Source organism: Lathyrus oleraceus, chromosome 4, assembly GCF_024323335.1.
Source record: "Lathyrus oleraceus cultivar Zhongwan6 chromosome 4, CAAS_Psat_ZW6_1.0, whole genome shotgun sequence".
Taxonomy (NCBI): domain Eukaryota; kingdom Viridiplantae; phylum Streptophyta; class Magnoliopsida; order Fabales; family Fabaceae; genus Lathyrus; species Lathyrus oleraceus.
In genome coordinates this window covers 448,918,259-448,931,691 of record NC_066582.1, presented here as the reverse complement: position 1 = coordinate 448,931,691, position 13,433 = coordinate 448,918,259, and the positions used below count along the sequence as shown (strand labels likewise).

The window sequence follows — 13,433 nt, the reverse complement described above, 5'->3', positions numbered from 1 at the left end:
TGGACAGTTGGCAATTCGATTGGGATTATTGGAGATTGAAACAGGAAACCGAATTATGTTATCCTCTTCTTGAAAGTTGCAGATTACCTTTTGTGTTTCCTTTAATTTCCCATATATCTTTAATCTGAGTTTTTGGAGGTGGTGTTGCATCTACAATTGGAGCAACTAATCCTGGTTTTCCGTCATCAATAACCTCATCAATCAAACCGTATTCCTTCGCTTCCCAAGGATTCATAAAATTGTCACGGTTCGTGTCCAATTCAATCTGCTCTTCAGGTCTTCCCGTAATTCTTGATAGTATCTTGTTTATCTTAATCTTGCGGTATATCAATTCTCTCACACGGATGCACACTTCTGTACCTACTCCGCCAACAGACCCGAGCGATTGATGGATCATAACTTTAGAATTTGGCATACAATATCTCTTCCCTTTTGTTCCTGCAGCAAGGAGAAATGCACCCATGGATGCTACAAGTCCAAAGCAAACTATTGACACGTCTGCGTTGCATAACTTCATGGCATCATAAATTCCCATTCCAGCAGTAACAGAACCACCAGGTGAATTTATAAACAACTTGATGTCTTTCTTAGGGTCATCAGCATCCAAAAACAAAAGCTGACTGATTACAAAATCTGCAGTCACATCATCCACCTGAGAACCCAAAAAGACAATTCTTTGACGGAGAAGCATGTTGGTAGTGTCAAGAGTGTCGTCAGCAGTCAGACTAGCGAGAGCATCTATTTTGGTGAAGTGTTTTGCAGGTTCAAAGAAAATCACGACTTGTGCCCAAATGTGCTTTAAGGCATAGTTCAATTGCAGGTATGCATCATATTGATCCTGCATGCATTGATTCATGCAGTCTTGGTTCGCCTAGGCATTTCTGATTGGACATGCTCAGCATTTCATGGTTTCCTTTGCAGCTTGACATTGGTTCTATTTGATGGCAGGTTGGAGGCTTTGGCCAGGTGACATGGTGGACCGGGAACAAAGAAATTGGTTGTAGTTTCCAAGAGCACACTCTTATGGTGTTGGTGCAGTTGGTAGCATTTTAAACATGTCTTGTTTTACTGCAGGAACATGTGTCGAAGTGAGTGCAAAAACCAAAATTCATGTGCATTACTTTGTCAAATTCACCATGTATGTGCCATGTTTGATCATGATTAGGGTGTCTGGTTTTGGTTCAAATGAGGCTATTGGCTTTTTGTTGGCAGCCGTACTGTGATAGTCTTAATGGACTTTAATTCTTCTGTTTTATTTTGTTATGGTGTTGATTGTTTTAGGTATTTTTGCAGGGTCACCGTGGTGTCTGTTGTAGTGACCAAGCCTAAACAGTTCCACTTAAGAGTTCATGCTCAGCATCATGTGGAAGGAAATATTGAAAGATTATCCAAGTTGGGAAAGCGCTGAAGTTTCAATCCATTCTCATTTGCCAAATGGAGTAGACATATAAAGCACAAGTGAGGGAAAATGCCACTGATGCTTGCAGCGGCATTGCATTTGGCAGGAAACTTGGCCAACAAACCCTTGAAATACATTGTTTCTTCTTCGTCTTGAACAAAAGAAAATTTAGTAGTGCTTGAACTTTGTTGTTGACTGCTTGTAGGTTCCTTGGACTACCAATTCAGAGGCATAGCTTAGATTATCAGTTTAGTGTAGACATTAGCATAATTTTGCTTGGTTTGTTTGCTGCTGTTATGCTATGTACAACATGCATGTTTGATGACTGTGGATGCTATTGGTTTAGACATGATGTTGCTGTTATGGAATTCTTATGGGATTGAAATTGGGATTTGTTTTTGTTGGATAATTGTTTTGGGTTAATGAACTTTGGGTTAATTGGTTAATTGTTATGATTGAATGGATTTTGGATATGAAATGGTTAAATTGGTTCCAAATGGATAATGAAAATGGATATGGATTTTGGATATAGTTTGAAAAAAATAGATTTAAAAATAGAGTTGGGTTATTGGATTGGAAAAAATGGATTTAATTGTGGGTTTAAGGAATTTGGATATGGGCTGAAATTTGTAAACTCATGCAGAATTTTTTATGATAAAAAAAGTGGTTAAATGGCCTACCAACAAATAATACAACCATGGCTAATTAATTGAAACTTCTAAAATTAAATCGACAAAAGGTATTGAAATAATTTCCAAAATTAATCTAATCCTCAAAATCAATTTGAATCTCTAAAGTCAATTTTGGATCAAAATCAAATTGAACGTTTGCTACTCCTAGAATTAATTCGAAAATGATGAAATGATTATGGATACATGATTAAGGATTTGGAAATGGATGGTTGCCTTTGGTCATGAATGTATGCAAATGAACTTTAGGCCAAGTGCCAAGTAAAAATGAAAAAATGGAAAAATTCAGGACCAAAATCGGGGTATGACAGTTGCCCCTATTTAAGTATCTTCAACTAGAGAATATGAAGCAGGACACTCTTCATATGATCATAGTGGGAGATGGTTAAATACTAAGAAGACCCGGATTTTGATCCTGAATCCCTATGACATGATGTGATATGATATGATATGATATGATATGATATGATATGATATGATATGATATGATATGATATGATATGATATGATATGATATGATATGATATGATATGATATGATATGATATGATATGATATGATATGCATGGATGCATGATTCTTTTTTGTAATTTTTATCTGTTAGGGATATGGTGAACCCTTGACAGGAGATGCTATTAGACAGACCAACCTGTGGGGAATGCTGATGGTCCACAGGGAGACAGACAAATGGTAAAAAACAAATTTGCTAGGGAAGACAAATCCTGCTGGAGAATCAGACACACACTGGGGAGTACTCAGTGAAATTTGATAAACGACGCTTAGAATACAAGGGATTTCGGTAGTAAGTTCACATATGACTTACTAAACCCGAATAAAGGAAAAGATGCTACAACAGGTTCATATATGACCTGACAACGCTGGGGAATATCAAGAAGTTCTAACAGCAGGTTCAGGTATGACCTAACAAATTCAGAAAAATTCAAGAAGAGTGTATCAACAGGTTCATATATGACCTGGTAATACTGGAATGAAAGCTCATCAGCAGGTTCATATATGACTTGACAACACTGAAACAATCATAGAGAAAGACTCTTCAGAACAGGTTCATATCTGACCTGACACTGGAATAAGGGTTCAACAACAGGTTCAATATGACCTGAATAGTATTGAACAAACAAAGGGAAAAAACTCTTCAGAACAGGTTCATATATGGCCTGACACCGGAATAAAGCTCAACAACAGGTTCATATATGACCTGAATAGTATTGAACAAACAGAGAAAAAAATCTTCATAACAGGTTCATGTATGACCTGACACTGGAATAAAGCTCAACAACAGGTTCATATATGACCTGAATAGTATTGAACAAACAGAGAAAAAAAATCTTCAGAACAGGTTCATGTATGACCTGACACTGGAATAAAGCTCAACAACAGGTTCATATATGACCTGAATAGTATTGAACAAACAGAGAAAAAAATCTTCAGAACAGGTTCATGTATGACCTGACACTGGAATAAAGCTCAACAACAGGTTCATATATGACCTGAATAGTATTGAACAAACAGAGAAAAAAAATCTTCAGAACAGGTTCATGTATGATCTGACACCGGAATAAAGCTCAACAATAGGTTCATATATGACTTGAATAGTATTGAACAAAAGGAAAAAACTTCAGAACAGGTTCATGTATGACCTGACACCGGAATAAAGCTCAACAACAGGTTCATATATGACCTGAATAGTATTGAACAAAAGGAAAAAACTTCAGAACAGGTTCAAGTATGACCTGACACCGGAATAAAGCTCAACAACAGGTTCATATATGACCTGAATGGTATTGAACAAAAATTGGATTTGAAAATGACTGCGAAAACCGGATGTGGGTTTAAGGGCACCAAATACAAACTGGAATCAAAGGTCAAAGGATCATAGGATCGACAACAAGACCTGAGTCAATGCAAAATGAGCACGAAGTACATTTCGGCTATGCATGATTTGAATTTCCTTTTATGCATGATATATGAATGATCATGATTATGAGAATGCTGACACTGGGCAGACTGGGAGTTTGTAAAGGCTTTTTATGGAAGCTCATGATTCCTCAACACCGAGAACTCAACCAAATATTTTATGATAGATGTTGCCAAAGGAGGATTCTATCCAGTTTGATAACCACAACTTTGCCAATGGGATCCTTTTGGAGGATTAATGAATCGTGCTAGCATAATTTTCGGGCACTCGTCTTAAACTCAATAGTTGTTGACGTATGGCAGAATTTGTTTGAGCAGTTTGAAAGCACGAAGAAAGAGGTTCTGCCCCTCTGTGGCTCATCTTGCCCCAGTTTGTTGGGTCTTTGGAAATGTTCACCTTGAAAGTGGGTTTGGAAACAACTTTCCATGAGACTACCTCGAGATGGCTTGCCCCAAGTGTTTGAAACTTGTAATGGTCTTGACTAACCAAATGTTAGAATGGTAGACTCTTGATTGACTTTCCTTGGAATAGTTGGACTCATTGAGCTCTGAGGTGGCTTGCCGCGGTCTAAGTCTTGAAGCAAATTACTCTTGGCTAACTGAACCTTGGAGTGATTGGACTTACTGAGCTCTGAGGTGGCTTGCCCCGGTCTGATTCTTGAAGCAGATTACTCTTGGCTAGATGACCCTTAGGGTGACTAGCTCGAATTAACTGATGCTCAAAGTGATTTGCCCCTGACTAGACTTCTTTCACTCCATCAAGTTCCTCAACTGTGTATTGAATTTCTTTGAAGCTAAGTGTTGAATCGCAAATAAGATTGTTCATTCAAAAATGGTAATTTTAATTCGATACTTATGCCAAAATTTGAAATCAAAGTTTATTGATATGAATGGGTGAAATACAATGAAAGAGTCGTTGATAAGAACACAATGGTGATCAAGTCATTCACAGTATGCAAATTGGTGCTATCAAATGATTAATAAAAATCGTTTGGAGAGTTAACACAACCTTGTTATAGTATGCTTTCAAAATAAACCCTGCCTCAATTAGGTCTTTTAAGGGTTGTAACGTGGTCTGGTTCACGGTTTTTTTTAAACAAAAGGATATAAGGCTCAAAAAAAAATTTTTTACCCACCCCTTCTTCTTGATGATCTCTAGATCCTACGTTCAGTTAATTCGATACACGCATTCGACTTCCAAGAGGGTTCGAAGGTGTGATGAGGATTCAAGACGAATTTTCTTGAAATGGCAGTCACCTTATTTTGTTTTTGTCGAGGATTTAATGACCTCTTTTGATTGATTTATTTTATCCCTAATTTTGCCTGGACCGCTTTTTTGAAGCTTTCGGTCCATCGGGATGCCCTAACTTTTGCCTAAGTCATTTCGTGGTATTTGATTTAGCGGGCTTTTTTTTATTTTTTAAAGGTATTGACTGCCACATTATTGGTGGATAAGGATCAACCAACACTAATTTTAGCTTTTCTTAACTTCTTCGACACTTCAACATGTGCGCGAAGGAATAACATGTGGTTGAACCTAATTGGAGGGTGTTCATATGGACGATTTTTTTGAAAGATCGAATGCCTGATCAAACTATCTGAACACAACTACCCTGCCCCAGGTTAAGATTAAGGGTTTTAGATCAGAAATAAACACCAACTTCTAGGCTCAAAGTGGTTGTCTAGGGATTAACTCCTTATCACTCCAGTGTTTGGGGATTTGAAACAATGCCTTACATCATCGACAAGGTTTTACTCAAAAGCATACCACAACAATTTCAGGTGTTTCGTTTTCATCATCCTCCCTCCAATCTTTGTTAGCACAACGGTTTGATAAACAAAAGTGAATGAGAGGAGTATTTTTGTTTTTAACATAAATGAGAAACGAGTGAATACGAATGGATCAATTCAAAAGATGCATAAACATTTCATTAATCTTACCAATTCAAAGAAAACAACAATGCTTAAAAGCAATTAATAATCAACATGCAAAGAAACTACAAAAGAAGTGTTGAAACAGCCAAATGGTTGCCAGCTTTGGGGAATTGATTTCTTCAAACTTGAAGATTGGGATCAACAAGCTTTTTGACATTGGCATGATGATTTTCAAATTCCTTTCCTTCATTCTCATCGTTGAACGCAACCCTCTTGGATCCACTACTCACTTCTCCTTTTCTTTCATTGGTATGGATCGTGACATTGGAAATCCAAGACGGTATCTCAATGCTCTTACCAGGAAACAATGATAGCTCATTAGCCACATCCCTGACATCTTCCTTGTGGAACAAAACCTTGAGGGGTTTCAAGGGTCCTTTCCCTTTCTCATTACCTGGCCCAGAAATCAAGGTATATGTACTTGAGCCTTCCTCCTTGAGTGTTGGTGACCTTATGTCAATCAATCCTTGCAGCTTGAGCGTAAAACTCTTGCATTCCTCGATGGAGTGCCCCATTGTTCCGGTATGGTAGCCGCACTTGATCTTCGGGTGATCTTCTTCATAAACTAAGCTCTTTTTGTTAATCAGTCCCCGTACCAAGGCTTTTAGCGCTAAGCAAGAATCCAGGTCATGTCCCAATGCCCCTTTATGGAATTCACATGTTGCATTTGGATTGTACCATGGCAGGTATGGTGACATAGGTGTGAGAGCTCGAGGGGTCACCAAAGCATTTTGGATCAGTTGCGGATAGAGCTTGCTATATGGCACCGGAATCGAGTCATTGTGATCCTTGTTCCTCTTGTTCTGATTCTGATTTCTGTTCTGAACCTGGCTTTGGTGACTTTGAGGAGCAATAGCCAGAGGATGTTGATGATGACGTCTTGAGGGAGGTCCATATACTGGTAAATGAGGAGTTGCCACATAGAATTTCCCTTGACTTGGGGTAACACCAGATGGATGTGGGGTAGTAGCTCTCTTTGTTGCAGCAGTGTATATTGGGTGACCCTCTTTTCTCAACAAGACTTGCAGGGTTTCCAAGACCCATCTCATTTGGCTCTTCAAAAGATTAAGTTCCTCCTTCAATGCTTCTTGGCTTTTCCTTAGCTCGTCCATCATCTCCTGAGACATGGTCCTTTGTTCTAAATGCGTGTTGAGAATCACTTTGTTGATCATGGACAAAGGATGGATGAGTTTTTTTGGTATTTTGTATGGAAAATGACATGCGTTATGATGAGATGCGGATGCAATGAAATGTGAATGAATGCAATGCAAGCCATGCATATTTGTGTGTTTTTTTTTTCAATACACGGGTTCAAAAGTCCGAGGTACTGATAAATTTGATTGCTCTTCCAAAACGGGGTTCTCACCGGGTATGGTCTAGGGCTTTGTTACAAAGGATCCCCAGAGTCATTGATTCACAAGAATGTTTGACGCTTACGGGAAATACTTTCTGGTCGTCAACTCCATCAAGGGAATATATTCTGGGTGAGGTTCTCGTACCGACTCTTACGAAGTATTCACCTCGGGAGTCCATACTACGCAACCATCGACTGGGTTCTAGACAGGGTACTCAGAGTCATGGATTCAAAAGACTGTTTGACGCTTACGGAAAATACTTTCCGGTCGTCAACTCCATCTAGGGAATCTATTCTGAGCGAGGTTCTCGTATCGGTTCTTACGAAGTATTCACCTCGGGAATCCATACTACGCAACCATCATTTCTAGTTGGCCAAAATTTCAATGTTCTAAAAGGTTCTTAGAGTCATGGACCCCTTTGAAACATCGAAGCTTACGAGGTATACACCTCGGGCGACAATATTTGCAAAAGGATCTACTCTAAGTGAGGTTCTCGTACCGACTCTTACGAAGTATCCACCTCGGGAGTCCGTACTACTCAACCATCGTCCTATCTTATGTTTTTTTTCACTCTAGACTCGGGTGTAGAGTCTTTCCCACATGGTTTGCAATCAAATACCCAAGTACCAACAATCACAATAAAACCAATATACAACAGATATCAATATAACAATAAAGATATTAAAAGCAATAAATAAGGGAAAAGCCATAACATTAAACAAACAAAGGCACACAAACGTCCTAACTAGGCTTGACTCGCTTAGGGATTGGGTGTTTTCCCCAGCAGAGTCGCCATCTGTCGCACCTCGAAAAATGGGGATACGACTTCAAAGCGAAGCGCGATCGCACGCTCGCAATGATGGACTGAACAGAGTCGCCACCGAACTTTATTTATTCCTAAAAAGGAAAGGGAAATATCGATAAAACCCAAGACAAAACGACAATGATTATTGGTCGTCGCAACCAAATCAGAGTTCGGGAGTCGATTACGCGAGGGGAAGGTATTAGCACCTCTCACGTCCGTTGTACTCAACGGGAACCATTAGGTCAGTTGTGTGCGTTAATGTTAGTTTGAAATGTTAGGCTTTTCAGTTATTAGGTGGGAAAGAAAGAATAGAAGAGAGAAGAAATGTTTTTGGATTTTTGACGAAGGACTAAACCTAAGTTTTTTTATTAGTGGGCCTGACAAGATTTAAAAATCTTGCTCCTACGTATCTCAAAAGAGAAATCAAGGCTTACGTAGTTCTGGGTAGAAAAATGTTTGTTTGTTGGTCGATTTTAGCGAAAGCTATATTGTATTAATCGACGAGAACATTGTTTTACCCAAAACAGATGAGGAGTGGACGCATACCACACATCGAACGGATTTATAAATCTACATTCGGAAAAGCGTCACTTATCTCGACTCAATAATCGTGGTCGAAACATTGTTTTGTATCACCTTAAGACAATATATCTTTCGTTTATGAAAAAAGGTTTTTGATTAGTCGCACGGCGGCGAGAAAGAGTTTGATTGGTTGGATTTATTTTGAGTGATGGCGAGAACTTGGATGAGCGAGATATACATCTCGAATCCTAGTCTCAGGAGTGCGTGGTATACACCACGTTCCATTTCCATCTTATTTACAAAAAATGTTTAATGAGAATTAAGTGTTTTGAATTTGATTGAGAAAGGGTTTGAAGAAACCGCATTGACAATTTTAGACGATGGCGAGAGCCAAGATAGGCGAGGCATACGTCTCGAATCTTAACCTCAGGAGTGCACGGTATACACCATGTTCCATTTCCACCTTTATTGAAAAAGTGTTAAATAAGAATTAGGTATTTTGAGTTTTATTGTGAAAATGACTTGACCCTAGATCAAGTATTGATGGACGTTTAAGAGAAATTTGAATGAGTGTTTGAGAGAAAACAAAATGGATAAATTTGGATGATGGCGAGAGCTAGGATTGGCGAGATATACATCTCGAATCCTAGTCTCAGGAGTGCGCGGTATACACCACGTTCCATTTCCATCTTTATTGAAAAGGGTCTTGAATATGAATTAATATTTTTTTGAGTTTTTGATTATGAGAAAATGGCTTGATGTTGAATCAAACGTTTGGTGAAAGTTTGAGAGAAATGGAATAAAATTGGAGGGAGAAATGAATTGATTTGTTTATTGAGAAAATACTCGACATGGATCGAGTCATATTTTTGTATTTTTGGAAATGGTTGATTTTATTCTTGTGTTAGTAGCTAACTAGACAGTCAAACAAATAAAACAGTACAAAATTATTACACATCGGGGGAGTGGGGTACATTTTGTCAAATGGGGATTCAAAATCATGAAACAATTAAATCGGGCCCAAACAACAAATAATGCAAAGTATGAGTGTAAGTGCAAGAGAAACCGGCTCATTTTAAGAAAGCCCAAGAGTAAGCTATGTGAGGTTGATGGCGATGCTTAAAAGCAATTGACTTACAAGGGTATGGAAATGGGGATTAACAACCTAAAATTAAAATAAATAGCAAGGTACTACATAGAAAAAGAAATTAAATAAAATAATAAACATAACAAATATAAACACAAAAATATGTTATACCCAAGTATCGAACCCGCTCCCCTAAAGACCAAGAAACTACCCTCTCTCCACTAGACCACTTATGATTATTTATAATTTAAATAGCAACTTAGATATTAAACCAGAATAGATTGAAATTAAAATTAAAAACCAAAACAAAACAAAAAATAGTCTGTTGGGCTACTAATTAAATGAAGGAGGAATCCCAAAAAAAACCCTAGCCGTCTGGCTGTTGGGTTTCCAAGTGATTGACAGATTGGGAACACAAAAACTAATTAATAAAATTGCAAAGGAAGACTAAAGTAAAAAAAAATTAATGGTTTTTTATGTGGCTAACATGTTTGTTTTTTTTTTAAATAAATAAAAGGAAAAAAAATGGAAGCAACAGACTCTCCATCGCTCGCTCGCCCTCATCGTACTCACTCTCACAATGCTCGCTCCATCTTTCGCTCTCTCAATCTCAATCGCTCTCGCGTCCTCTCAATCTCCCTTCTCTCAATCTCCCAATCGCTCTCGCGTCCTGTCAATCTCCCTTCTCTCAAAACCTCAATCATTCATCACCTCTCAGGTTCACGAATTTGGTTTTCAAAGAGACTTAAGTAAGAGCTCACCTTCGGCGACGACGACGGCTCAGGTAATGATCGAATCTCCTCCCTTCGCCTCTCTCAATCGGTTTCTTTTCTGATTTGGGGATTAGGGTTCTTGGTTTTGAGATTTTTTTTCGCCCCAAGGTTTTTTTTTCTTTTTTCCTCCCCTTCACTGATTCGCACTTCTCCTTTTTATGTCCTGCAGATTAGGGTTTCGGATTGGTACATGGGGTTCAAAAGAGTATCTCTGTAATCTCCTTTTGATGCTCAGAATTTGGTCCATCTCGTTTGATACTACAATCTGGAAACGGTAACTCTACCTACGCACTTTCTCCAATTGTTTTGTCTTAATGCCAATTTGGGATATTTTCTGAAATTTTAACTGACTTGCCAATTGCTTTGTGTTACTGCAGTAAAAAAAAATATTGAAGATTCAAAGGCGGTTTCGGTTTTGATCACAGCTTTGGATGGCTATTAGGGAGGTTTGATGGATATCATTTGGATTGAAATCCGTTGGACAGTTGGCAATTCGGTTGGGATTATTGGAGATTGAAACAGGAAACCGAATTATGTTATCCTCTTCTTGAAAGTTGCAGATTACCTTTTGTGTTTCCTTTAATTTCCCATATATCTTTAATCTGAGTTTTTGGAGGTGGTGTTGCATCTACAATTGGAGCAACTAATCCTGGTTTTCCGTCATCAATAACCTCATCAATCAAACTGTATTCCTTCGCTTCCCAAGGATTCATAAAATTGTCACGGTCCGTGTCCAATTCAATCTGCTCTTCAGGTCTTCCCGTAATTCTTGATAGTATCTTGTTTATCTTAATCTTGCGGTATATCAATTCTCTCACACGGATGCACACTTTTGTACCTACTCCGCCAACAGACCCGAGCGGTTGATGGATCATAACTTTAGAATTCGGCATACAATATCTCTTCCCTTTTGTTCCTGCAGCAAGGAGAAATGCACCCATGGATGCTGCAAGTCCAAAGCAAACTATTGACACGTCTGCGTTGCATAACTTCATGGCATCATAAATTCCCATTCCAGCAGTAACAGAACCACCAGGTGAATTTATAAACAACTTGATGTCTTTCTTAGGGTCATCAGCATCCAAAAACAAAAGCTGACTAATTACAAAATCTGCAGTCACATCATCCAACTGAGAACCCAAAAAGACAATTCTTTGATGGAGAAGCATGTTGGTAGTGTCAAGAGTGTCGTCAGCAGTCAGACTAGCGAGAGCATCTATTTTGGTGAAGTGTTTTGCAGGTTCAAAGAAAATCACGACGTGTGCCCAAATATGCTTTAAGGCATAGTTCAATTGCAGGTATGCATCATATTGATCTTGCATGCATTGATTCATGCAGTCTTGGTTCGCCTAGGCATTTCTGATTGGACATGCTCAGCATTTCATGGTTTCCTTTGCAGCTTGACATTGGTTCTATTTGATGGCAGGTTGGAGGCTTTGGCCAGGTGACATGGTGGACCGGGAACAAAGAAATTGGTTGTAGTTTCCAAGAGCACACTCTTATGGTGTTGGCGCAGTTGGTAGCATTTTAAATATGTCTTGTTTTACTGCAGGAACATGTATCGAAGTGAGTGCAAAAACCAAAATTCATGTGCATTACTTTGTCAAATTCACCATGTATGTGCCATGTTTGATCATGATTAGGGTGTCTGGTTTTGGTTCAAATGAGGCTATTGGCTTTTTGTTGGCAGCCGTACTGTGATAGTCTTAATGGACTTTAATTCTTCTGTTTTATTCTGTTATGGTGTTGATTGTTTTAGGTATTTTTGCAGGGTCACCGTGGATTCTGTTGTAGTGACCAAGCCTAGACAGTTCCACTTAAGAGTTCAGGCTCAGCATCATGTGGAAGGAAATATTGAAAGATTATCCAAGTTGGGAAAGCGCTGAAGTTTCAATCCATTCTCATTTGCCAAATGGAGTAGACATATAAAGCACAAGTGAGGGAAAATGCCACTGATGCTTGCAGCGGCATTGCATTTGGCATGAAACTTGGCCAACAAACCCTTGAAATACATTGTTTCTTCTTCGTCTGGAACAAAAGAAAATTTGGTAGTGCTTGAACTTTGTTGTTGACTGCTTGTAGGTTCCTTGGACTACCAATTCAGAGGCATAGCTTAGATTATCAGTTTAGTGTAGACATTAGCATAATTTTGCTTGGTTTGTTTGCTGTTGTTATGCTATGTACAACATGCATGTTTGATGACTGTGGATGCTATTGGTTTAGACATGATGTTGCTGTTATGGAATTCTTATGGGATTGGAATTGGGATTTGTTTTTGTTGGATAATTGTTTTGGGATAATGAACTTTGGGTTAATTGGTTAATTGTTATGATTGAATGGATTTTGGATATGTAATGGTTTAAATTGGTTCCAAATGGATAATGAAAATGGATATGGATTTTGGATATAGTTTGAAAAAAATGGATTTAAAAATAGAGTTGGGTTATTGGATTGGAAAAAATGGATTTAATTGTGGGTTTAAGGAATTTGGATATGGGCTGAAATTTGTAAACTCATGCAGAATTTTTTATGATAAAAAAAAGTGGTTAAATGGCCTACCAACAAATAATACAGCCATGACTAATTAATTGAAACTTCTAAAATTAAATCGACAAAAGGTATTAAAATAATTTCCAAAATTAATCTAATCCTCAAAATCAATTTGAATCTCTAAAGTCAATTTTGGATCAAAATCAAATTGAACTTAGTTTGCTACTCCTAGAATTAATTCGAAAATGATGAAATGATTATGGATACATGATTAAGGATTTGGAAATGGATGGTTGCCTTTGGTCATGAATGTATGCAAATGAACTTTAGGCCAAGTGCCAAATAAAAATGAAAAAATGGAAAAATTCAGGACCAAAATCGGGGTATGACAACGGACTTTGATAACTTAATCTCTAAGAACCACAAATTGATCACCACAAAAGA

The 13,433-nt window shown here is 38.1% G+C and overlaps 1 protein-coding gene across 1 annotated transcript; it reads right to left on the bottom strand.

Moving 5' to 3' along the window:
• Positions 1 to 58: 58 nt before the first annotated feature.
• On the bottom strand, positions 59 to 11,833 carry LOC127137920 (ATP-dependent Clp protease proteolytic subunit 3, chloroplastic). The gene is made up of 2 exons (XM_051064327.1): positions 11,338 to 11,833; positions 59 to 360 (listed from the first exon to the last, which is right to left on the bottom strand). Exons 1-2 carry the CDS (start codon positions 11,831 to 11,833, stop codon positions 59 to 61), a joined length of 798 nt encoding a protein of 265 aa, XP_050920284.1.
• Between the last annotated feature and the right edge of the window lie 1,600 nt (positions 11,834 to 13,433).

Excerpts from the sequence above, each read along its gene's own strand:
- LOC127137920 (XM_051064327.1), bottom strand. The coding sequence starts at position 11,833 with ATGAATCAATGCATGCAAGATCAATATGATGCATACCTGCAATTGAAC. Across the intron at positions 361-11,337 it reads CGGGTCTGTTGGCGGAGTAG|GTACAGAAGTGTGCATCCGT; the intron begins GTACAAAAGTGT and ends TTGGCGGAGTAG.